General features: G+C 43.1%; 2 protein-coding genes across 3 annotated transcripts in view; one reads left to right on the forward strand and one right to left on the reverse strand.

Annotated features, from left to right (window-relative positions):
- Positions 1–867: 867 nt before the first annotated feature.
- Positions 868–27,403, reverse strand: part of LOC125723828 (NACHT, LRR and PYD domains-containing protein 12-like) — a 189,832-nt gene continuing 163,296 nt past the window's right edge. For both annotated transcript variants that reach the window (XM_049000641.1, XM_049000634.1), the window contains one exon: positions 868–1,824. In XM_049000641.1, the coding sequence (XP_048856598.1) occupies positions 1,748–1,824 (77 nt within the window). In that variant the 3' untranslated portion in view covers positions 868–1,747. The remainder of the gene's footprint in view (positions 1,825–27,403) is intronic.
- The window catches only part of LOC125723900 (NACHT, LRR and PYD domains-containing protein 12-like), a 67,301-nt gene continuing 43,387 nt past the window's right edge, over positions 3,490–27,403 (forward strand). Inside the window, exons 1-4 of the mRNA XM_049000727.1 lie at positions 3,490–3,598; positions 16,767–18,486; positions 21,686–21,859; positions 24,528–24,701. Of these exons, the coding sequence (XP_048856684.1) occupies positions 3,490–3,598; positions 16,767–18,486; positions 21,686–21,859; positions 24,528–24,701 (2,177 nt within the window). The remainder of the gene's footprint in view (positions 3,599–16,766; positions 18,487–21,685; positions 21,860–24,527; positions 24,702–27,403) is intronic.

Consider the following 27,403-nt stretch of genomic DNA (forward strand, 5'->3'; position numbering starts at 1 on the left):
TTTTATTAATTCTGTTGAAGCATGGTTAAAAATCAATGTCTGACTTTTATTAGTTAAATTTCATAGAATTTTTATTTATTATTACTTTTGTCAGATTAAAGTTATTTCTGTGACCATTGTGAGTTTTTCTTTCATTGACTGAAGGGTACCAACAATTTTGTCCACGTGTGTAGCTAATCAATACCTCAGTGACTTTTCAAAACTAGTTTCATGAATTAATTGAGCTGGTGGTGAAATTTAACAAATACATGAAATGGCCGAGGTGAACCTGAGGAGAGGTTTAGGAACCATATTGGTGTTCATCTAGCCATCCAACAAGATATCAGTAACTTTTTGGAGAACATAAGAAATTCCTTTTAGTTTTTTTTGTTTTACTCATAATTTGCACATGTTCTAATATTAAATTTTGTTTTTAATACTGAGAAAATATAAATTTACTACCCAGATAAATAGCTTTAAACATTTCCTATGACTCCCTAAGACTTTTGCACAGTACTGTATATATCTCAGGATTCCTAATGAAACAGGATTTATGTGATTTTTTTCTGGTAATTGGTAATCACCTACACTACTTCATTGATGATCAGGTGCCTTTCTGTTGTTGTTGTACTAACGTGACTTATTAAGATTTTATGTTATTTATGTTTACTTAGTTAATATATGATTAATTTGATTATGTTATTATCTTTACTAAGTTACCTCAGGACCGCTGTAGGTTTTGAGTTAATAAACTGTCTGCCGTCTGCCGCCCCCTGCTGGCCAAAGCGTCGCCGCTGCGATATCAGGCTGCTGCGCTCAGTGAGCAGAGAGCGCGGATTAAGTCTGTTACTCAGTTACGTTCTGGGCAGCGCGGAACCGGGACATTAATGGGATAGAATAGGAAGCCTTTATTGTCAGTGTACAGGTAGCAAATACAATATATAGACAGAAATATAAAATATACATATAGAGGGGAGGGGAAAAGCTCCCCCCACTCATCAGGCTTAGATTTCATTACATTTTATTTTTTTCAGAATCAGAATTCACTCCATTGGTACAACTGCATGTACTATGAATTTGTTTAGGCAGTTTTGGTGCATTTACAGACAACATAGAACATAAGTCAGAGAAAAACAGTCATTCTACATGTTTGTTCAGCTTACAGAACCCAATTATTAACATACGTCACACTTCAGACAGAGTAAAAAGGGTTATACTGCTTATAAAGCAGAGATTTTACCTTTTTGCCACGGAGAAGCAGCGACATGTGACACTCTGATACGGTAAAAATGATTCCTCCAGCACACAGTGAGCTATCCCAGCATGCACAGCGACACGGGGGAGTTTGGATAAACCCCAAACCCTGGATTGAGGGGTTCAGTGAATGAGGAGGTGAAGCTGTACAGGGGGGTCAGTCCATCAGAGGAGACTCTGTAGAAGGACAGAGCACCAGCCCCCCAGTCCAGATACACTCCTACTCTGCGGGGACCTGAGGGCTGTATGGGTATGAGAGTCTGTTTATTATTGTGCCGGACAGAGTAACTGTCAGTATTACAGCACAGACTCCATGACTTGTTATTGGCTCCAAGCCAACAGTCACTCCCTCCTTTCCTCCCGATCCCTTTATAAGTCACTCCTATTAAGGCTGCATCTCCATCCCACTCAGCCTCCCAGTAACAGCGACCAGTCAGACTCTCTCTGCACAGAACTTGGCTCCAGCTGTCAAATCTCTCTGGATGATCAGGATATGGCTGCTCTGCCCCCCCTGTCACCTTCCTGTCCCCCCCCCTGACAGAGACAGGCGGCTGTTTGCTGTGTTGGGGTCCAGCGTCAGCTGGCAGGAGTCTGTAGGCAGGAGGAAGAGCCATTAATCCCATGACGAAGCCCAGCATCTCCATCATTATCACTGTCACACCTCACACACTCACTCACACAGAACTCGCTCCAATACACACATTTTATTCCCAATATACTCATGTAGCCGCCCGAGTCTGCGGCGCTCCGGCTGCCCCCTGCGCTGTGAGACACGCCGCGCTGAGAGACTCGCTGGGGCCGAACTGCACTTTAGCCTGCGCTCTATTATTCTGTACGATACATAAAATATAAAAAGTCAAATATGTGAATTACCTCAGGAAATGTTGGTCGCCCGCGCGACGCCGGTGGGAAGACGCGCCGAAATGACGCGCATGTTAAACTAATAGGCTTAATTACAGGTAAATAAAATTACAAACAGCATTCATCAAACATATTAACCATAAAATTACACAACAAAGATTACCACTAAAAGTGAGTTTGTCTTTAGGTCACAATATGAACGTCTTTTAATCCACTTTGGACACACACCTCTCTCCAGCAGCGCGCCGACGCGACGCTCCCAACGCGGACGCATCTAGGCTGGTTCTCCGCAAACCGCAGCACTCGCGTATTACACCGCGTATGCGTACATGGAAACGTTCATATTTCTCTGGTCAAGCTGTGTACTTTGCACATGCGCACGTGTCCTATTTAAGTATTAGTATTAATTCTGATATTCCCTGCACACGTACCACAGCCGCGAGGTCTGTGTATGTTTCCCTACGTTTTACAAATTCAGAGCGGCAGTTCACGGGGCTGCCAGCTTTGATCAACTGGCTGGCGTGAGATTTTCAATTTGGGACAAGTCTGCACACATATGCATACGCATTTATATGTATGTAACAGTTTTATTACCTTGCAAATTGGCTGTAGGGTTTGCAAACTACCCCAATCCTCATCAAAATCATCTATGTTGGCGTTTAAAGACAAATTTGGAGTGCGGCAGGCGGTCGTCCGCGGAGGAGTAAAATGCATCATAAAAGTCTATACAAACACGTCCGCTTATACGTGCGCGGAGAGGTACCAGTTTGGCCGCCACGTGTTTTCTGTGTTGATTCCGGCTTCGTCTGCGCACTTACATGAGGATAACTTGACGCATGAGCGAGGTGCTGTACCACTAGAAATTGGGGTGGCAGTATGGTCACGTTTTGTCACGGAACATTGTTTTTACTAACGGTACAGATAGTATTAAAGTAGCATCTGATTTTTTTAAGAATGAGTGTCCAGAAGAGCTGTATATTTTCACAGACAAGAAAAAAATATTCCGAACACTATTGTGTCCTTCTTTGTACAGCGTCTTCAAAATTTAATGGCAGTATAAGTTTCTAAGAAAGCAGTGTCATGCGTACAAGGTACAATGAAATTCTAACCTGAAATTCTTACTTACCTACTTTCATAAGCAGCATTATTTTTCATACAGTTCCATCCATCCATCGATTTTTCTGCCACTTATCTAATATATAACATATAATCTATTTGTGTGTGTGCGGTTATATATATATATATATATATATATATATATAAATATATGTATATGTATATATAAATATATGTATATATATATGTATGTATATATATGTATGTATATATATATATATATATATATGTATATATATGTATGTATATATATGTAACTGGACAGCACCAGGTCCCGACATGATCCACGCCTACTGGCTAAAGAAGTTAACTGCACTCCATGAGCGCCTGGCAGCACAGATGAACCAGCTGCTAATGGATGGGACCCACCCGGAATGGCTGACCAAAGGTAGGACAGTCCTGATACCGAAGGACCCCCAGAAGGGACCGGTCCCATCCAACTACCGACCAATAACCTGCCTCTGCACAACATGGAAGCTCCTATCAGGCATCATAGCGGCTAAGATGAATAGGCACATGGATCAATACATGAGCGGGACCCAGAAAGGAATTGGTAGAGATACCAGAGGAGCAAAACACCAGCTACTGGTAGATAGAGCAGTCACTCAAGACTGTAAGACCAGACATACCAACCTGAGCACCGCCTGGATTGATTACAAGAAAGCCTATGACTCAATGCCTCACACATGGATCCTAGAATGCTTGGAACTGTACAAGATCAACAGGACTCTAAGAGCCTTCATCAGGAATTCAATGGGGCTGTGGAAAACAACTCTAGAGGCCAACTTCAAGCCAATAGCACAGGTTACCATTAAGTGCGGGATTTACCAAGGAGATGCCCTGTCCCCGCTGCTGTTCTGCATAGGCCTTAACCCTCTCAGCCAGATCATCAACAAGACTGGCTACGGATACCGACTACGGAATGGGGCGAACATCAGCCACCTCCTCTACATGGATGACATCAAGCTGTATGCCAAGAATGAACGAGACATCGATTCACTGATCCACACCACCAGGATCTACAGCAATGACATCGGAATGTCATTCGGGCTGGATAAGTGTAGTCGAATGGTAACAAAGAGGGGGAAAGTAGTCAGAACCGAGGGGATCGTACTGCCAGAGGGCAACATAGCAGACATTGAGGATAGCTACAAGTACCTTGGAATCCCGCAGGCAAACGGGAACCATGAAGAGGCCACAAGGAAAGCAGCAACAACCAAATACCTGCAACGAGTAAGGCAAGTCCTGAGAAGTCAGCTGAATGGGAGGAACAAGATCCGGGCAATCAATACCTACGCCCTACCAGTCATCAGATACCCCGCTGGCGTTATAAGCTGGCCAAAGGAGGAGATGGAAGCCACTGACATCAAGACAAGGAAGCTCCTCACAATGCATGGTGGGTTTCACCCCAAATCCAGCACACTGAGACTATACACTAAGCGGAAAGAAGGAGGCAGAGGACTAGTGAGCGTCAAAGCCACTATCCAGGATGAAACATCGAAGATCCATGATTACATCAGGAAGATGGCCCCGACTGATGACGTGCTCAGTGAATACCTCAGGCAACAGAAACCCAAGAAGGAAGAGGAGCAAGAACAGGAACCATCATGGAAAGATAAACCCCTGCACGGCATGTACCACCGGCAGATAGAGGAAGTGGCTGACATTGAAAAATCCTACCAGTGGCTGGACAAAGCTGGACTGAAAGACAGCACAGAGGCATTAATCATGGCAGCACAGGAACAAGCTCTAAGTACAAGATCAATAGAGGCTGGGGTCTACCACACCAGGCAGGACCCCAGGTGCAGGCTGTGCAAAGATGCCCCCGAGACGATCCAGCACATAACAGCAGGGTGCAAGATGCTAGCAGGCAAGGCGTACATGGAACGCCATAACCAAGTGGCTGGCATAGTGTACAGGAACATCTGCGGGGAGTATGGGCTGGAAGTCCCAGGGTCAAGATGGGAGACACCTCCAAAGGTGGCTGAGAATGATAAGGCTAAGATCCTGTGGGACTTCCAGATACAGACTGACAAACTGGTAATGGCTAACCAACCGGACATAGTAGTGGTGGACAAGCAGAGGAAGAAGGCCGTAGTGATAGACGTAGCAATCCCAAGCGATGGTAACATCAGGAAGAAGGAACATGAGAAGCTCGAGAAATACCAAGGGCTGAGAGAAGAGCTAGAAAAGATGTGGAAGGTGAAGGTAACAGTGGTCCCAGTGGTAATTGGAACACTCGGGGCAGTAACGCCCAAACTGGGAGAGTGGCTCCAACAGATTCCAGGAATGACATCTGAGATCTCTGTCCAGAAGAGCGCAATCCTAGGAACAGCTAAGATACTGCGCAGGACCCTCAAGCTCCCAGGCCTCTGGTAGAGGACCCGAGCTTGAAGGACAAAGACCGCCCACAGGAGGGCGAGTGGGGAATTTTTATATATTTTTTTTATATATATATACAGGGGGCGGCATGGTGGTGCAGTGGTTAGCACTGTTGCCTCACACCTCTGGGACCCGAATTTGAATCTCCACCTGGGTCACATGTGTGTGGAGTTTGCATGTTCTCCCCATGTCGTCGTACTCCGGTTTCCCCCCACAGCCCAAAAACATGCTGAGGCTAATTGGACTTGCTAAATTGCCCGGAGGAATGCATGTGTGAGTGAATGGTGTGTGAGTGTGCCCTGCGATGGGCTGGCCCCCCATCCTGGGTTGTTCCCAGTTTCGTGCCCATTGCTTCCGGGATAGGCTCCGGACCCCCCGCGACCCAGTAGGATAAGCGGTTTGGAAAATGGATGGATGGATATATATACAGTACAGGCCAAAAGTTTGGACACACCTTCTCATTCAATGTGTTTTCTTTATTTTCATGACCATTTACATTGGTAGATTCTCACTGAAGGCATCAAAACTATGAACAATGAACACATGTGGAGTTATGTACTTAACAAAAAAAGGTGACATAACTGAAAACATGTTTTATATTATAGTTTCTTCAGAATTGCCACCCTTTGTTCTGATTACTGCTTTGCACACTCTTGGCATGTAAACCAAATGTAGTAAACAACTGCTCATTTGATATCTGCTACCAGCAGACCGATCACACCACCACCAGGCCCTTGAGTAGGAACTTTAAACATGACTACCGGGGTGCCGAACACTGCCTGACCCTGTGATCTGATCCCAAATTTCACTTTCACCTGCGTCTCTCCAAAGAGGTGGTGTAACATATTTTCTGACATGGGAATTGATCAAGTACAATAATAATAATTATTATAGGATGTCTGCTAGCTGATTGGATAGCTATCGTTAGATTACTAAGTCAAACAAATTATGGCTGGATCCTTGGCCAGTCATTGCCCCTCGACAAACTGAATTTACTTGCATTTATGTGTTTGTCTTCATGTTTCCTTTATAGATCTTGGTAGAAATTGTGCCAGTTCAGATATTGACTCTTTGCTTTCCACACTTGCTTATTTTTGCAGTCTTACACAGAAACTCCTTGTTATTTATGTACGCAAACCACATAATTGCTGACTTGGCAAATCTGTTGAGGACGAGAGATTGTTCACATGTGGATTCAAGACTGAACCTGAGTACCACAATTCTGCCTTTTTTTGCACACTTCCTCTTTGCACAGTCCAAAAGCAGATGTAAAAGCATTTCACTGCATAGCAGTGCAGGGTATGTTTGTCTACACCCCATTATTCAAATCACGGTCCTCGAGGTCTGAGCACTGCTGGTTTTCCAGCCTTCCTTTACCTGTGAGCCAGGTGTGAAGCCTCCAGCCAACCAGAATCAGTAAGTATTAAACTAGCTACCTGGGAGAACTGAAAACAAGGCCTGGATTTTTTAAGAACTCTGGTCTATTCAATAAACAAAACTTGAAACCAACAAATGAGACCTCAGCTCTGGGCCGAAGAAGGAGGAACTGAAAGCCACGTAATGGGAGCAGTGAGCAGAGCAGGCAGAATTTCAGTGGCTGGAATGTAGAATAAGGTCCGCACTGCTAAGCCTAGTAGTTGCCTGACTGTAACGCATGCACTGCACGTATCCATGCCTTTCCAATCCGGTGTTACGCTTCCCACATTCCACACTTTCTCAAGCATTGCTTATCCCTAAAAGCCTCACTGTTGATTTAATTCAAAGACAGGCCACATTTTTTTTAAAGCATTATACATTTTTAATGGTAATGCTTTGCAGCAGGGCCATTGCTAGGATCTAAAATCATATGGGTCTTTGACCCACCTGACCCGATTCAAAGCACTGTTGTTAAAACATCTGAGCTACACTAATCATTTGAGCTCCTTCCCATTCATTTTGGGCTTCAGCGAAACCTCTTTTTTACAAAATCAATATGGCGTATCGAGGTGCCAGAGCTGGTAACACCAAGCCAAAATTTTGGTATCGATCCATTTGAAGAAGGAAAAAGCATTAGAGATCTTTAGGAAACAGTCCATTAATGTGCAACTCAACTGTGACACTGAGTTGTGGTTGCTGTTGACGTTGGTGGGGCAGGGACGTGTTTACTAAAGGTAATCGGTTCTGGGTACCACTTACAATTTAAGCAGGCACAAATACACGTTCAAGCGAACGCTTCACTCACCAGCTCACCTGCTGGGTTATCAAATGGCATATAATTGTTAAAAATCAAGATGGATTTCACAAGAGTTCAGAACATAAGCTTAAATCTTAGAGTTCTATAGTTCAGTAACATATTCAAGTTCAAGCAACTTGAAAAACTGAGCTTTTAAATTTAAATAATTTGAACGAATTTCCTTAAACTCAATCTAGGTGGGTTTTCACTGTAGGTGAGCTTTAACTTAATTTGTTTGAAATATTATATTTCCTAAAATTGCATATACTTGTCTAGAAAAAAAATTGTTTAAATATGCCCACAAAATAAACGAGTGCAAGAATACTGCTGTAATTGAGTAAATCCTACAATATCTTTTTCCGTGCGGCATTATAACAATCGCAGCCAAGTCCTCAGATCTCGTCACTGGATAGGACACAAGAGCAAGTCCTACAAGATCCAATTCTGTGGTTTTTGTTCTCTTGCCCTAGTCATCACAATCGCTGAGGATTATAAATAAAAGAAGTCAAAGACAGTATTGTGTCTTGTTATGCAGATATACATTCAGCACCATTGGTCTACAGGGGAGTGGGCGGTACCAGGAGCTGCACGGGACAGGGTGTCACAGCTCATCTAACACCTTTCGGCATAATTATAATATCAATCATCCAAGGGTCCATCCAATTTAACACTGGAACATTGGCTGTGTGGCTATGTGACCCTCCTTTAAGTTGGAATTAACCTTTATAAATGCTTTTGTGAAAATATATCGGCCGTCAGGAATAGCGTACAGTATGTATACTCATGTGTCATGCAGCGATATGCAGAGCAACCTTTCACTATAAATGCTTATAACATCCCATTTAAGGTTATTGTGCATCCAATCGTTTCTGAAATACAATTTAAATAATCCCTGTAATTTTGGCTACACTAAGAAAAAAAACTTAAGATTGCGTGTTAATGCACAAAATAATTCAGAATGTGCATTATGACAGCTTAAAGTTTTAAGAGCGTGTTCCGTTTCTCTTATTTTTACTTATTAAGTTGCATGGATAATATCCCCAAAAATCCTGCGTCATGCCATCGAGTCCGTGTCCATTTCTGCTTCGACTACGTCCACAGATAATTTACCGTCTGCAAACGAAAGTGAAAGATTTAAAACGGAAGATGCCACTTTTCATAAAACACGAAAAAGTTTTCGGAATAATATAAAGATATTTTATTATCAGGTAAGATTGCTGTTTACGAATTAATCTAATTATCGAACAAGGATGATTTGCACACTACGATACTAGAATTTAATAGTTTTCAGAATAATTAAATGTTAAGTATAATAGTATATAGTGCAACTAATTACAACGCAGGTACCGTTAGAGAAAATTTTGAATTTTAAAGCGAAATGACACATTTATATAGATAACAATCACAAGAACAATTACGGTTTCGCGTTATCTACAGTGTTGTCTAAACAAGGAGCGTGGGAAAGTAGATTATAGACATAATGTTTTATGGTACGTTAAGGTACGTTAAGCGGAAGAATGAAATATCTGCTGGCGTGATGAAGGATCCAGGATCACGGACTTTTTGATCAGAAGGTCGTTGGTTCCAATCCCAAACTAAACGCCTTATTAAATCAGTGATTTAGGCAGTAGTTAGTACAACAATAAATACATGTGGCACGAATTCCTCGCACTTAATCTCTTTATGAATGTGATACTGCATGTGAATCATGTTGCGGTAACGGGGTGCGTGAATTCAATGAAAAAGTGCCGAGTACTACAGTACATACTGTGTATGTATTTTCTAGTTACGCTTCGTGTTCAGCCCCATCCGGGGTTGTTCCCCGCCTGGTGCCCGTAGCCTCCGTGATGGGCTCCAGACGCCCCGCAATCCTGAACAGGACAAGTGGTTTCAGTAAATGGCTGAATTCGTTTTCACAGAAACCCCGTCAGGAGTTTTTTTTTTGATTGCTCTTCTTTAACTTAATACATTTCCTTGAGCCGTCAGCTTAAGAGGGAAAGATAGTTCATAACTACTATGTATTAAAATGCATTTGCTGCGTTCATTTAATTTTGGAAGTTGAATGCATTTCAAAACTACATTTTTTTGTATTATTTACCTTAACAAGACGCAAAAACATATATTTTATATGCATTTTAAAAGATTTCAAAATGCAGTATACAACATATGTCCATTATTTTCCTTACATAAAATGTTACTGTTAATAATGTAAAATAAACAGGAAATAGGCAACAACCTGTACTAGTCCGGCAATGAAGGCAGCAAGAGTTCTATTAAACCCTTTTTATTTATTTTCATATTATAAGGATTTCCTTTCCTCTCTCTGTCCACAGTGTCCTGATGGAGAGAGCAGACTCCCCTGTACCCAGCTGTGTTTCCCTGAAGAGTGACTGGTCAATGGGAGAACCACTCAACTTCAGAGAGGGACCTTTTCCCACAGATCAAAGGTAAATGTGCATTTAATCAGACACTGTTTAAAAGACTCAGACTCTCAGTCAACAGGCATACAGGTACATACAGGCCTTGAGGAAAACATTTTATAATGAATGCATCTTTTTAACTTTAGCAAATCCCTCATTTTTGAGAATTTAAACAGAAAGAGAGTCTGAATTCAAATTAAATTACATCTGCGGTAAAAAGATGAGGATTACAGTAAAGACTGATTTCCTTTGACCTGTAATTGAAAGTTAATTATTGAAAAGTGCATATTAAATTTCAGTCCTTAACATACAACTGTAAAAAAAGAGGTTTATCTGTACACTGCTGTATATGCATTAAGAACGACTGGACAATATATTTTATTCTTCTGCGGTGGACATTTCTGATTTAACAAATGAATGTCCTTTCAGTCACTCATTAGATCATGCTCAGACGAAGGCTTCATTTTGAACATGTTTAAAGAAAAAAAGGCCTGTTAATGATTGACTAGCGTATCCTGTCAAGACATCAGACAAACAACTCAACAAATAAGTAAATATAACTCATAGCTTTGCTTACATAGGCGATATTTAGAATGTTGCTAATACAGGTCAGAATGTGATTCTGCAGTGGTACTCATCCCATAAATATAAAATTAGACATATTTTTTTATCCCAAACAGCAAATGTGCCAATGTTAAATTAACACTGCATGGTGTTTGTATGTATCCACTCCAATCAGTGTCACCTTTAACACTTTACAGAGTGTCGTGAATGTTGTTTTTACTGTGTTAATCTTTATTAATATTTCTAGGGTTCAATCGACACCATGGACTGTTAAATCATTATGACTCCACCTCTTACCTGATTACAAACCAATATGGGTAACCCATATCAACCCCATTCTAATGTGCACACAAGAACTCATATGAGGATCAGAAGAGCCGTCCCAGATTTACCCACCCTCATGAGAAAGACTCTGACCAAAAAGGACCTTACAGCTTTTACATATTTTTGTTATTGAAGTCTTGTTCATTTAGTTCTGTTCTTGAAGATTGGAGAGCTGTGGTTTTGCAAGCTAAGCAAAACCCAGCTGTGGTTTTTTTTATAGCATATTGAATAAGACAAAAAGTCTCCATGAGGAAACAAGACAAGTTTCCAGACTTGTATTTAAAAGGTATCTGCTACACCTCATCCACTAAAAAGAACTTACTCTGGTTTGATTTGTTCTTCTATCCCAAGTTATGGTATGAAAACAATGAAACTACCACACATAATATCTCTTTTAGAAGGAAATGTACTCCTTTAGCCACTAAGATAACTCTCACCTTTTCTCCACCCTGCTAAATAATGATGCTATATCATCTAAGAAGCTTCATAATCTGTTTCAATGCCTTTACACTGACAGTCCTGCTGAGAGACTATAGTTTGTCTTGGCCTGGTCATTACGAGAATGTGTTAAATTGCATACAACTGTTTATCAGTAAATTCTTATTTACTCACTTTTATACCACAGGTCATAATTATGGGCTATATGTGTCCACACCATTCAGTGTTACCTTTAACACTTTACAGTGTGCAATGAGTGTTGTTTTTAGTGTTAATATTTATCAACTCTTATAAGTGTTCAATTTATAGCCTAGAGTGTTAAGTCAATGTGTCTCCACCTCCTCCCAGATTATAAGCCCATATGGTGGCACACAGGTACAACATGGGTGGCCCATATCTGCCCCATTTTAATGTCTCATTTAAACTCATTTTGGACATTCAGCTGCTGTGTTTTACTAACCCACCATAATAAGAGAGTCAGACCAACATGGGCTTTTCTCCTTTTATGCAAGTTTTACTTCAGCTCAGCTCTTAATAACCAAAGAACTGTGTTAGGGTTAGTTGAAGAACATTGGAACACTGTTCTTGAAATGAGATTTTGTTTAAGTAAGAATATGATGGTTTCTTCAATCAGTGTATAAAAAACCAGCCACGCTCCCCTGAGAACCGCCGGTGGTATAAAAGTGAGTGAAATGTATGGCACGAGTTAGAAAATACAGATTATGAAATTAGACTGCCTGACATATTTAGCAGTGCTGAAAAAAGGTGAGAACAATCTTAATGGTCGAAGGAGTGTATTTCTGCTAAAACAGATATAATGGGTGGTGGCCTCATTGCTTTTAGACCACTGCTAGGGATAGAAGAATTCAAATCAATTTTATTTATATAGTGCTTTTAACAACAGTCATTGTCACAAAGTACTTTACATTTAACTGGCCAGAACCCCACCAAGCAAGCCTGAGGCGACAGTGGCAAGGAAAAACTCCCTCTAGCAGGAAGAGGGTTTTCAGGGGATTTGGCGTCAAGCCAACCCGCCGTCCACAACTTAAGTGATCGGCGAGAGTGGCAGGGCGACAGCACCAATCCCCCCTTTCACCTTTAATCTCAAATGACTATGAATCTCCAGATTTCCCTTCACCTTAGAAAAGGGGATTTAACTAGCCAAAAGACTGGCTAAAGAGGTACGTCTTAACCCTTGACTTAAAAGCAGAAGTTGTGTCTGAGTTCCGAACACTGATAGGAAGTTTATTCCATAGCTGTGGTGCTTTATGAGCAAAAGCTCTTCCCCCAAAAGTAACGTTCTTTATTCTGGGTACGGATAGAAGACCTGCATTTTGTGATCTAAGCGTATGATTCAGAATGTAGTTGTATCACATATTGTGGTGCAAGACCATTTACAGCTTTATAGGTTAAGAGCAGCGTTTTGTAATCAACACAAAATCTAACTGGCAGCCAGTGCAGTGAAGATAAATTTGGGGTAATATGATCACATTGTTTAGTTTTGGTGAGGACTCTGGCTGCTGCATTCTGGACTAGCTGGAGTTTATTTAATGACCTCTTTGGACAGCCGGAGAATAAGACATTAAAGTAATCGAGCCTGGAGGTAATAAACGCATGAAGAGCGTGTTTCTTAACTTGGCAATATTACGCAGGTGAAAGTAGGCGGTACAGCTAATGTTAGAAGCATGTGCATCGAACAAAAGATCAGAGTCTAGAATAACACCAAGGTTTTTAACAACAGTACTTGGTGTAATAGGTAGTCCATCCAGATTAACTCTGATGTCAGATAGTTTACTTCTAGTGGCTTTAGTGCCAGTAAGAAGAACCTCAGTCTTGTCTAGGTTCAGCTGGAGGAAGTTGTCTGACATCCACTTTTTGATATGAATTAAACATTCTTCCATTCTCTGAAGTTGCTGTCTATCTTCTGGTTTGGCTGATATATATAATTGTATATCATCTGCAAAGCAATGAAAGCAGCACTAAGGTCAAGCAGCACTAGGAGCGAGGCACAGGCTTGGTCAGCAGACAGGAGAAGGTCATTTACTACCTTCAGTAGAACAGTCTCTGTGCTATGATGAGCACTAAGCCCAGACTGAAATCTCTCATAAATCTGATTATCCTTCAGAAATGATGTTAGTTGACTAGCTACAACTCTCTGTATTATTGTAGAGATAAATGGTAGATTGGAGATTGTTCTATAGTTTATCATTTCCAAGGGATCCAGGTTTGGCTTCTTCAATAGAGGTTTAATTACTGCTAGTTTAAGAGGTTTTGTTAGATGGCCGATGTTGATTGAGGAGTTACAGTAACTATTACTAGTAGCGGTTCAATCAATGCCGGGAGCATCTCTTTGAATAATTTTGTTGGAACAGGGTTCTAGCAAACAAGTAGATAAATTTGAAGATAAGATTAAGGACATCAGTTCTGACTGGTTAACCCTGGTAAATAGGGTGATTGCAGCATTAGCATATGTTGTGTCGAGGCCAGAGAATGAAGTTATCGGAGTATTCAAAGTGTTCTGTCTAATTGAGCATATTTTTTGGTCAAAAAATTTCATAAAGTCGTCACTGGAAAATAACACTTTGAGTAGTAGTCTGGTTATTAGTCAGCTTGGACACCATAGTAGATAGGAATCTAGGATTATTTTTGTTTATTTCAATTAGCTGTGATAGATACTCTGATTTAGCGTCACTAACAGCCTTTTTATAGCTACCCATAGCCTCTTTTCATGCTAGTTCGAACACCACTAGTTTAGTTTGACGCCACTTATGTTCTAATTTCCATGTCTCCTGTTTTAAAGTGCGCAAGTCGTCATTATACCAAGGAGCAGTTTTATTTACTATGGTCTTTTTTTTAATTTTACCTAGGGTGGAATCCAGCGTAGATGCTAAATCATTTGTAATGCTATGAAGTTCAGCAGGATTCGACATTAGTTTGGTTGAAAATAAAGTGCCTCGCTGTATTTGACATGATTGTACGTTTGGCATAGAAGCGAGTCGGGGGGCTAATATTTTGAGGAAGGTAAATATTGAACGTTATAAGGCGATGGTCAGAGATAATACTGGACAAAGGCAGAACAAATCAAATCACTTTGCTGATTTAATATTCAGATTTTCAGTAAACTTAATTTTTATAAACCCACCACGATTGAGGATGATATGGCACTGATATTAGTGTTTACCACATTTTGTGGGTCTTTCAGAATGCCTGTTAGTGTAGTACTAGTTATTTGTGGCTGGCTGTTTTCATTCAGAGCTTAACCTTAAAAGAGAAACAAGGCTTATAATTGATAATAATTTTCTTTCAGTCAATGTGTTTTTTTCTCGTTAAGCTGTGCTAACTAGACCATCTCATTTACTCACTGCCTAACATGCAGGAGCCATTTCTGTGGTTTTTGTTATCTTGCCCTGTTAATCATAATTGTGGTGGATTGAAAAACAAACTCTCTTACATCAAAAACAGTACTGTGTCATGTTATGCAAATATACATGCAGCACCATTGGTCTACAGGGGAGTGGGTGGTACCAGGAACTACACCGAAAAGGGTATCAACTGTCCCAACACCTTTCCGCTTATGTTAATCATCCAAAGGCAGGACTGGCAATCAAATACACCACCATACCATCAAAACATATACCACTCTGGAGACATGTCCTGTTCATCTCCAAGAGTTTTTCTCTGACTCAACATCAACATGCTATAAAATCATCTATCAGGAAAAGACCAACAGCACCACAGCTCTGCAATCTTCAAGACCACTAAGAAAGGAGCCCGCAAAGCTCATTTTCACTGTTCATAGATGTATTTTTTTAGAATAGTTTTATGTGCTTCGATGTTTCAGAAACTCATTACTTTTCTCTTTCACCCAAAGTCTGTAAATAATATCCCTGCATTATGCCGAGTTGTTTCAGTTGAGAGAACTTCATGCGTATTATAGCACTGCTCAAAACTAAAATGGAAAATACCAGGCATTTAATGATGATTTCTAAAACAAAGTATTGCTGGAAAGTGAAAAATAATCCAAAGATTAAGGCTGAAAGTGGTTTACATTGACTAGACTGAACACTGGTATGCTTGACTCTAGGCAAACTCTTTTGTTCTATTTAGGCTCAGTTGCCTACAGTGTCCAGTGGTTTCCAAGCTGTAGGTAGACCCATGAATGGACAAGCAGGCAGGCATGATACTCTCTTAAAAACAGAGAGTATTACAGTACAAAGCCTACAGTGACATGCAACCATAGCATTACAGCTTGTAATCTTAAATCCATCTCCACACTTGAACACTTGTAGTAGCTTCCTTAATGGTTTTACACATTACCACGAGTAATAATGCATTTCCACTCACAGAGCAGAACACAATGTCTTCTTGGTTATGAAACCCCTGGCCTCCGTTTTTGTGGTTGTTCCCATGACATGTGATCGCCTGTGTGTGCATGTGCCATGTGAAGGACTAGAATCCCCTCCAGAGTGACCCCATATCTCAGGCCTTTTCTGTTTGAAATAGACCCCCCACCCACCGCACCCCCAAACCTGGATAAGCAGTTGGAGGATGGCCTGATTAATTGATGGATATTTATGTTTTATTCACAGAGACACAGTGAAAAGATGTAATTCAGATCCCCATGAAGAAGAATTGTCATCCATTCTTAAGGTGCATTTATTACTGAAATGTGTTTTTTAAAATTTTATCTAAATTGCCATACATCTACAGATGTTCAATTAGTACTTCATCCTGTCAAAAGGAAAATATTACAGCTGTAATTCACAAGTAAAAATATTTCAAAGACATATAGTGCCAGGTGAGATAATATGTCAACTGTAATTTTATTTTAGTCACTAGAGGAAAATGCTGTAAAGTACCTAAAGAATGAGCTGAAGAAGGTGATGAGGTACCTACATCAGAATTACCCAGAATGCTCTGAGCCTCAGCTGGAGGAGGAAAATGACCTGGACAGTGATGGTCAGATGCAGAAGGCCTGTGGTAGAGAGGGAGCCCTATTGATCGCACTGCACATCTTGAAGACAATGGAGCAAAATGATATCGCAGACACTCTGCAGAAAAGTAAGAGCTGTATCTCAATCTCTATTTGTTTGTTTGGCCAGAGAAAAATAGTATGTGAAAAAACGTTTTAAATTTCAGTTTATCATTTAATTTCATTTAGGTTTGCTTCTATTAGTAATATCGTGTGATAACATTTACTTCTCTTTTAATCTCAGGGCATCTTCTGTCACAATGTCAGCACAGAATGAAACATACCCTGAGGAAGAAATGTCAGCCTGTATTTGAAGGGAAAGCTAAGGAAGGACAGCCAACACTTCTCAGTGAGATTTACACAGAACTCTACATAACTGAAGGTGGGACTGGAGCAGTCAATGATGAACATGAAGTGAGACAGATTGAAACAGCATCCAAGAAAAGGCGAACAGAAGATACTACAGTCAAGTGCAATGATATATTTAAACTCTTATGTGGGCATGAGACACCTATCAGAACTGTACTCACTAAAGGGGTGGCAGGTATCGGGAAAACAGTCTCTGTGCAGAAATTTATTCTCGACTGGGCAGAAGGAAAAGCAAACCAGGATGTTCACTTCATATTTGCTCTTCCTTTCCGGGACCTGAATTTGATTAAGGGTGAATACAGTCTGATTGAACTGCTTCACCACTTTATCCCAGAACTGAAATCATTTCAATCCACTGAGCTGTTTAGGTACAAAGTCTTGTTCATCTTTGATGGTCTCGATGAGTGTCGCCTTCCTCTGGATTTTCAGAACAATGAGAGCTGGTTTGATCTAACAAAGAAAACGTCACTGGATGTGCTGTTGACTAACCTCATTAAGGGGAATCTGCTCCCATCCGCTCTCCTCTGGATAACCTCTCGGCTAGCAGCAGCCAATCAGATACCTGCTAAGTGTGTCCACCAGGTGACAGAGATACGAGGGTTCAGTGATGCCCAGAAGGAGAAATATTTCAAAAAGAGATTTAATGATCAGACCTTGGCCAGCAGGATTATCACACATGTGAAATCATCAAGGAGCCTCTTCATCATGTGCCACATACCTGTTTTCTGCTGGGTTTCAGCCACTGTGCTTAAGAGGCTTTTTAGTGAGACTGACAGGGGAGAAATTCCAAGGACTCTGACTGAAATGTACACACACTTCCTGATCTTTCAGACAAGTTTAAAAAATGACAAGTATATGAAAAACCATGAAACTAAACTTAATGAATGCAGCAAGGAATTCCTTTTAAAACTTGGTAAACTGGCTTTTGACAACCTTGAGAAAGGCAATCTCATATTTTATGAACAAGATCTGTCAGAGAATGATATTGATGTCACTGAAGCTTCAGTTTACTCTGGAGTGTGCACAGAAGTCTTTAAAGAGGAGTATGGGTTGTACCAGGAGAAGGTGTACTGCTTTGTGCATCTGAGCATCCAGGAGTATCTCGCTGCTTTATATGTGTTTCTGTCAAACTCATCAACTGACCTGCTGAAGACTGCAGTGGATCAGGCATTAGAGAGCAAGAATGGACACTTGGACCTCTACCTCCGCTTCCTCCTGGGCCTCTCAACAGACTCCAGTAAGTCCTTGTTAAAAAAGCTACTGAGACAGACAAGAACCAGCTCACATAAAATTGAGGAAACAGCCCAATACATCAAGGAGAAAATACAGGAGAATTTATCTCCAGAAAGGACCATCAACCTGTTCCACTGTCTGAATGAACTGGGTGACAATTCTCTAGTAGAGGAGGTACAAAGATACCTGAATTCAGGAAACATTTCAGCAGATGACCTCTCACCTGCACAGTACTCAGCTCTGGCCTTTGTGATGCTGATGTCAGATGAGGAGCTGGATGTGTTTGACCTGAAGAAATACATCAGATCAGATGAAGGTCTTCAGAGGCTTCTGCCTGTGGTCAAGAAATCCAGGACAGCTCTGTAAGTGTTTTTGCATATGTCTGTTGCTAAAGAAGTACAGATGTTATTCATGGTTCTACTTTTATATCAATCGGGGTTTATTTGTATAGCGGGTCCATAAGTGGTTTGTAAGTGCTGTTGTCAGCAGTTGTGTTCATGAGGAGCCCAGAGTTTCCAGAAGACTACTATCGCTGGCTGCTCACTGGCGCCCTCTGCTGGCTTCAGCTGATCCTGGCTGAGGATGTGACATGTCTATCCTGGTAGTAGGAGCTTAACATTCTTTTTAAATATATGCTGATAATTACGGAAAGCTCACTGCACATCAACATTAACACAATACAAAAAAATTAACACAACGTAAAAACATAAAGATGACTGTTATGTTGCTCCCTTTTTGTATCCATCTGCACACTTGTATTACACACCGAGCTACACAGACAAAGGTCGGAGACAACTCTTTTTATGTTCTTCATTCGCGCGCTTCCTTTATTGAATAGCTACAACCAACACATGCAGACTTACTTGGCGCCATCTACTGGTAGAAACCTTTTAGAACATACGTTCAAAGTTCATATATAACAATGACACAATATAATCAAAACAAAAAATAAGCAAATTTCATTTTTAAATGTGTTGTCTTCTCTTAATCCGTTGTGTTTTTTCTAACAGAAGTGCTCTGTGCCAAAGGAGGCACTGTTTAACCCACTGACAAGGGTTGTACAGTATTCAGTTGGAGAATTAGCTACAAGAGAAATTGATCACAAAAAGGCCTACGATGTGATCTACTTAGATTTGCAGAAGGCCTTTGATGTTGTCCCCCACAAACGGCTCTCGCTTAAGCTCAAAGCTGCAGGGATTTTAGGAACTGTAGCAGCTTGGATCGAAAACTGGTTAACAGACAGGAAGCAGCGGGTAGTTATTAGAGGCACGAAGTGGGCCTGTGTTCATAGTGGGGTACCGCAGGTTTCAATTTTAGGACCACTATTGTTCCTAATTTACATGAACCCTCTGGAGTCGACAGCATACAGTAATCGGCTATGCCTCGTATCTTTCTCGTGTATTTCAATTCATAACTCGCTGAAATCTTATTGTAAGAACATGAAAAAATGCTGACTAAATCCGTAATCTGTCTTCTTTTCAAAACGTAAATTGTCGGAAGTATTAAAGTTTTTAAAATTAGGCTAAATCGGAAAAAAAGTAAACCATGTAACCTTTGTTTTACCTGCATCGGGGGCGTGCAGTGCTGCCCTCAGCTGAAGATTGCCATTCGCATTCTAAATAGCCGCATTTCTGTGTATTCAAATCGCATTCGCAGGGTAATTTGACGAACAACGCAGCAGTGAAACGCGATCCAGATACATCCCCATCAGCGCCATAAAGGGGGGGGTCTGGCCAGGTGTGAATGGCTCATTCATACACATGAAAGTCGCTACATGTTTCTTAGCCACCTTTGGACCAGATCTTAATTTAACTTTTGATTCTAGTGCAAACACGGGCCAGATTTGCTAATATTCAGACCAGTATTGGTCGTTTTGCAAAAAGACACCATGCAAGATCTGGTATTTTGCCCGGATTCGGTTCAGACTCATCTTGCTGTGTGAAGCATCACAAAAGTAAGAACAAAATAATATTAACAAGAAGAGGTGAAAAAGAAAGGAAAATGACTTTGACAGGCTTCAGTTTCTCAGCTTGCTGCTGGAGAGAAATCAGTGTGAGGTTCTCCACGGTACAGAGCGTAGAATGTCTGTGAAAATGTGGGATGGAGGGTCCTTAATGGGTTGTGTGGTGACTTAGTACTGTGTGGAATTATAATATAAGCTAAAATGACTTGACATACCTTTTATGAAAGTGTTGATTTTATATATTACTGTTCCTTCTAGTAACCACTTAAATCACACTGACTCACTCACTCTCTCACCCATTCTTCCATTATTTTTCTACCATCTGATACATTAACTTACATTACTTACAATACACAACTTACATTACATACACATCCCTGGTTTGTTATCCATGACTTACCTTGGTCTAAAAAAAGTTAAACTTCTGTAGCTGTATGTTTTCTCACTATTCTTCCGTCCTTTTAGGAGTGTGAAAAGCATGTTTATCTTGGTTCGTTATCCCTTACATGATATTTTTTCATTGCTCTATCGTCTCTTGTGTGTTAGCCTGAAACATTAGAATCCCTTTCATTTTACAGAGTACCGCTCTGTATAATAATGTACACGGTACTTTATCATTACTGTATTTAATGCCTGTAATGTTTTGCCGTGCTTAATTAACCAATTAAACTTTACCACATGAAAGTACAAGAAAATAACATTATATACCCACAGATGGGTCGCTATTATCCATGGTTTTAGCCAGTGGTTCTCAGTCCAGTCCTTGGTGCCCCCCCCCCCTGTTTTCATTCCATCCCTGCCATAATCAGGTTTATATTGTCCTCAGTAGGCTAATAATGAATGTGGCAGGTTGAAAGCAGTGTCAGCCGGAATGAAAACAGTCTGTAGTGCCAGGAACAGAATTGAGAACTACTAGTTCATCCTGTCAGCTGTACATCTTGGAACGTATCACCCGGGAATATGGACGGACTACTGTACTCATAACAGAGCAATCTTTTTGTATGCAATGCACATACAAAACGTGTCTTTCTTTTATACCATCTTATTCTATATAAATATTTTCTCTTTTAACATTGTCAACAAAACATTGCTTATTTCATCATACGTTTACGCAGATAGTGATAGACACAGAAAACAGTGTTGTGTTAATTATATTAATCATATCAAATATTTCGTATAACTGAATCTGTGGTAACCGAATCAGCAGATACGGGGCTTCCACTGTATTTCAAATTACTATATATCAATGTGTGTATTATACGGTTCCTTAGACTACATGGTACGAAACTCGTAAGAAGCAGACTTGAGTTGAAGACGTAACTTCTGGCTGGGGGTGACTATGATCATTTGAGTGTGATTCATTTGCAAAACAAAAGGTGTTAGTGGAGCTGAAGAGGGGGCGGGCAGCTTGCGTGGGGAGGAATGGAGGGGCTCCTTTTTTTCAGGGATTCTAATGCAAATTGTGTTTTAAGTATTTGTTGTGCCTCTTATTGTACTTAAAAACTAAAATGTTTATTTTGATATGTTATGTTACATGTGTGTGATATACCTGTATGTGTGGTCTATATATATATAGCTTGACACATTTCCTTTTCCAGGCTGGAAAGCTGTAAACTCACAGAGAAATGCTGTGAGTCACTATCTTCAGCTCTCAGATCAAACTCTTCCCCCCTGAGAGAGCTGGACCTGAGTGACAATGACCTGCAGGATTCAGGAGTGCAGCTGCTTTCTGCTGGGCTGGGAGATTCACACTTTAAACTGGAGATACTGAGGTCAGTATTACTGGGTATTCCACACTGTAAACTGGAGATACTGAGATATGGGTATATACAATTATTACTATTACTATATACAATACATTACATTTAAATACAATTACTCTCAATAGTTTTCAATTTCATGGACCATCCATCCATCCATCCATTTTCCAAACCGCTTATCCTATTGGGTCGCGGGGGGTCCGGAGCCTATCCCGGAATCAATGGGCACGAGGCAGGGAACAACCCAGGATGGGGGGCCAGCCCATCGCAGGGCACACTCACACACCATTCACTCACACATGCACACCTACGGGCAATTCAGCAACTCCAATTAGCCTCAGCATGTTTTTGGACTGCAGGGGGAAACCGGAGTACCCGGAGGAAACCCCACGACGACACGGGGAGAACATGCAAACTCCGCACACATGTGACCCAGGCGGAGACTCGAACCCGGGTCCCAGAGGTGTGAGGCAACAGTGCTAACCACTGCACCACCATGCCGCCCCCTTTCATGGACCAATGGATGTAAATTCATTTGAAGTGACTAAGTGCCCGATTGGTCCTAGGTATGATGCTAAACTGCATCTGACCCTACAAGCGGTCCTCCAACTTGTAGAGAAACAATTTCTTTGGGGGTTGGTGGAGGGATTGACATTCCAGTCGCCATAAAACAGCTCACAACTGCTCGATTTAAACAAGCACGATACTCTTCTGCTCTCCACGGGAGTAGCTCTGCTTCAGCCACCCGCAGGAAGGCTGCACACACCAGGGGTTAGGGGAAAGCCTTCGGGAGCCCCATCCCCGGACGAGTCGAAATCGTCTGAGAGCCAGTAGGTTCAGGCCTGCTGGGGATTGGGGCTGGTGTGGTGCTGAGATGTCACCTGCTGCATAGCGGCACTTTGGTCCCAGTTCAAGGCGACCCATTTTGGTAGGTGCGTGGAACACCTTGTCTCTCCGGCAAGATCTTCCATCTTCCTCTGCTATCAGGGGAACTTCGTAAACTCCACGTTTCGGTGGCAGCACCCTCTGAGGTACGCAGACAGGGGAGTGACAAGATCTCTATAGGTGGATATAGCTACTTTTGGTCTGATCAGTCTGATGGCTGCCATACTTGGGGAGTAGCTGTTGCTGTAGGGGATCTGCTCCTCCCAATGGTGTCTGATGTCACGGTTTGTGTGAGGAACTTTCAGACTTGGGTGTGACTGCTGACTGTAACGTGACGTGGGAGACCTTCCGTGATAAGACCCTGAAGGTTGCAGAGGGTTGTGTTGGTGTTGCCAGTGATCCCAGAAGGAGATGTTTCATCTCGCAGGGCACCCTGGATATTATCGAGAGGAGTCGCAGTGCCTGACTTGGTGGCAATTCCAGTCTGTACTGGGAACTGAGACATACAGCTCTGTGGGCAGATAAGGAGACGTTTGTTAGATGAATCTGTGAGCAGGTGACACCCCATCTGTGGTCTAGTGACCCACGTCCTGCTTACAGAGGAATCGAAGCATTACACACATCTGAATCTGTTCCTCAGAGACTTGCAGTCAGGGCGAGTGATGGAACGGTCCTTACGGGTGACACTGTAGCTGTGACCCACTAGGCTGGATACTTTGAGCTGTTGTTTAATGCTGACCCTCCAGCTAGGATGTTTAACATCTCTGGGTCCATAGTTCTCGCGGCTGATCCTCCGATTGGCTGTGAACCACCTAATCTCACTGTGATTGCACGGGTGGTGAATCAGCTGGGGGTAGGGAAGGCCGCAGGGATCTGGGGCGAACTTCTCCAGGCTGGTGGTATGGCTGTCCATAGGCAGTGATCTTGTGAATGGAGGCTCTGTTTGGGGCTCTCAAGACTGAACGAGAAGTCTGAGTGTCTGGGATTGCGGGTGTCCTGGATAAATACCAAGAACCAGGCATTCGATGACTTCTTAGGCACAGCTATCCGTGGTGCACCTGTCTGCAGGGGGAATGTCAACCTTGTCAAGAGCAACATTCAGCGGTTGCTAGAGAAGTCCCGAATGAGGCACATTACCTGCATTGTGAGGAAGTGTCAGTTATGGCACCATGGCCATGTGGCGCGTTTCCCGGAGGGTGATCCGGCTTGCAAGATCCTTACTGCTGAGGACCCAAGTGGCTGGACCAGGCCAAGGAAATGCTCATGTAACACCTAGCTGTGGCAGATGGATGGTTATTTCCGGAGTTTGGGACTGGACCTTGTATCTGCCAGGGAGGTCGCTGGCTGGTATCCCGAGGAGTGTCTCAGTGTGGGGGGTGCAGCAACGTGCTACATCAGCACATGCTCCCCAAACTAAACCTGAATCTGAAGTGCCTGGATTGAAGTTCATCCTGTTTGTTATCCCAGCTGCAGCGAACATAAAAGCTTATTAACCCAAATCCAAACTCCTGCTGAACTCCCGGGACAGAAATAAAGCAGAACATCCTATGATGTTATGCCCTTAGCATTCTGTTTCTGGGGCAGAAAATGCTGATGAATAACAGGGAACCTTTTATAATTAAAATGGCTTCAAAAATTATATCATGTCAATGATGTCCAGTACTCTGCACACTGTACTTCATCCTAAGCTACTCTGCTTTTTATATTTCAAATATAAGATTGTTTAATATTACTATCAGTGCCATGACTGGTGTATAATGTGTGTGTCTGAGTCTTGATGTGTTTTCTTTTCCAGGCTGGACAGCTGTAATCTCACAGAGAAATGCTGTGAGGCTCTGACTTCAGCTCTCAGATCAATCACCTCACACCTGATAGAGCTGGACCTGAGTAACAATGACCTGCAGGACTCAGGAGTGACACTCCTGTCTGCTGAACTGGGGAATTCCGACTGTAAAGTGCAAATACTGAGGTCAGTATTACTTGTCAGGTCAAATATTAAACTGGTACTTCACAATGATGCTGAAACTGGGACACAGATTTAACCACAGGCTGTGGATGTTTGACAATATAGGCAATGCCCAGGCTATGAACAAGAGCTGGTCATTAAGTTACAAATTTGTAGATTAGTAAGAAAAAAAATCATCCATTTATCCATCTATCCACCCATTTTCCATAGCTGCTTGTCGTTCTGGGTCATGGGGGGTCAGGAGCTTATCCCAGAGACTAAGGCAGCCCAGAGGAAAGGAAAATTCAGCTTAAGATCTCTTCTTTGTCCAGCATATTTCTGCTACATGTAACTGAGTTCAGTTTAATATCAATGTTAGATTTTGACCATTTTCCATACTTCTTAAATTTGGGCCCTGAGAAACAGCCATTTATCCTTTTAAAAAGTAGAATATACTCACGCATAATTGTCTGACGACCTCCAACGAGCTGCTTCACGTGCTGCTTCTCTTCACGGCCCAGTTTAAACCAGAAGTCCGCCAGATGAACTGTGCATGTGTGAGAACGTCCACCTCATGCCTGTATATTTAACTGAAGTTACTCTGAATTAAAGAGTGTGTGTCATCTACATTAAAGTATTATTCTTAATACAAATACGGTGAAATTGTAATTTGTATATTATTATAATTAATACACACTAAAAAGACAAATGCGTATATCAATATTGATTTCACCACTAAGCATAAATTGATTCAATGTTGCAGAACCCACCATGAATCAACGTTGATTGATCATCCCTGAGCATAAATTCATTCAATGTTGCAGAACCTGCCATGAATCAATGTCGATTGATCATCCCCGAGCATAAATTGATTCAATGTTGAGTATTTCCAGTAATATCGATGTGGATTCAACATCTTATTTTCAATGTTGAAAAAGTCACTTTATATCAACATTGAATCAAGGTTTTGCCACCATCAATTTTTCAATATTGAAAATCTGACCAAAAATCATTTCAGTTTCAATGTTGATAATATAACACTGACATCATCAAGACCAGAGTGTTTCGAGACCGAGACGAGACCAAGGCCAAGGCAGGGCGCGACTGAGACGAGACCAAGGCCAAGGCAGGGCGCGACTGAGACGAGACCAAGGCCAAGGCAGGGCGCGACTGAGACGAGGCCAAGGCAGGGAGAGACTGAGACGAGACCAAGGCCAAGGCAGGGCGCGACTGAGACGAGACCAAGGCAGGGCGCAACTGAGACGAGGCCAAGGCAGGGCGCGACTTAGACGAGGCCAAGGCCAAGGCAGGGCGCGACTGAGACGAGGCCAAGGCCAAGGCAGGGCGCGACTGAGACGAGGCCAAGGCAGGGCGCGACTGAGACGAGGCCAAGGCAGGGCGCGACTGAGACGAGGCCAAGGCCAAGGCAGGGCGCGACTGAGACGAGACCAAGGCCAAGGCAGGGTGAGACTGATATGAGACCAACGCTAAGGCAGGGCGAGACTGAGACGAGACCAAGGCCAAGGCAGGGCGAGACTGAGACGAGGCCAAGGCCAAGGCAGGGCGCGACTGAGACGAGGCCAAGGCCAAGGCAGGGCGCGACTGAGACGAGGCCAAGGCAGGGCGCGACTGAGACGAGGCCAAGGCCAAGGCAGGGCGCGACTGAGACGAGACCAAGGCCAAGGCAGGGTGCGACTTAGACGAGGCCAAGGCAGGGCGAGACTGAGACGAGGCCAAGGCCAAGGCAGGGCGAGACTGATACGAGACCAAGGCCAAGGCAGGGCGCGGCTGAGACGAGACCAAGGCCAAGGCAGGGCGCGGCTTAGACGAGGCCAAGGCCAAGGCAGGCCGCGACTGAGACGAGGCCAAGGCCAAGGCAGGGCGCGACTGAGACGAGGCCAAGGCCAAGGCAGGGCTCGACTGAGACAAGGCCAAGGCAGGGCGCGACTGAGACGAGGCCAAGGCAGGGCGAGACTGAGACGAGACCAAGGCCAAGGCAGGGCGCGACTGAGACGAGACCAAGGCCAAGGCAGGGCAAGACTGAGACGAGGCCAAGGCCAAGGCAGGGCGCGACTGAGACGAGGCCAAGGCCAAGGCAGGGCGCGACTGAGACGAGGCCAAGGCCAAGGCAGGGCGCGACTGAGACGAGGCCAAGGCCAAGGCAGGGCGCGACTTAGACGAGGCCAAGGCCAAGGCAGGGCGCGACTTAGACGAGGCCAAGGCCAAGGCAGGGCGAGACTGAGACAAGGCCAAGGCAGGGCGCGACTGAGACGAGGCCAAGGCAGGGCGCGACTGAGACGAGGCCAAGGCCAAGGCAGGGCGAGACTGAGACGAGGCCAAGGCCAAGGCAGGGCGAGACTGAGACGAGGCCAAGGCCAAGGTAGGGCGAGACTGAGACGAGGCCAAGGCCAAGGCAGGGTGAGACTGATATGAGACCAACGCTAAGGCAGGGCGAGACTGAGACGAGACCAAGGCCAAGGCAAGGCGAGACTGAGACGAGACCAAGGCCAAGGCAGGGCGCGACTTAGACGAGGCCAAGGCAGGGCGAGACTGAGACGAGGCCAAGGCCAAGGCAGGGCGCGACTGAGACGAGGCCAAGGCCAAGGCAGGGCGAGACTGAGACGAGGCCAAGGCCAAGGCAGGGCGAGACTGAGACGAGGCCAAGGCCAAGGCAGGGCGCGACTGAGACGAGGCCAAGGCCAAGGCAGGGCGAGACTGAGACGAGG

The sequence above is a fragment of the Brienomyrus brachyistius genome, unplaced genomic scaffold (assembly GCF_023856365.1).
Source record: "Brienomyrus brachyistius isolate T26 unplaced genomic scaffold, BBRACH_0.4 scaffold52, whole genome shotgun sequence".
In the NCBI taxonomy this organism is placed as follows: Eukaryota; Metazoa; Chordata; class Actinopteri; order Osteoglossiformes; family Mormyridae; genus Brienomyrus; species Brienomyrus brachyistius.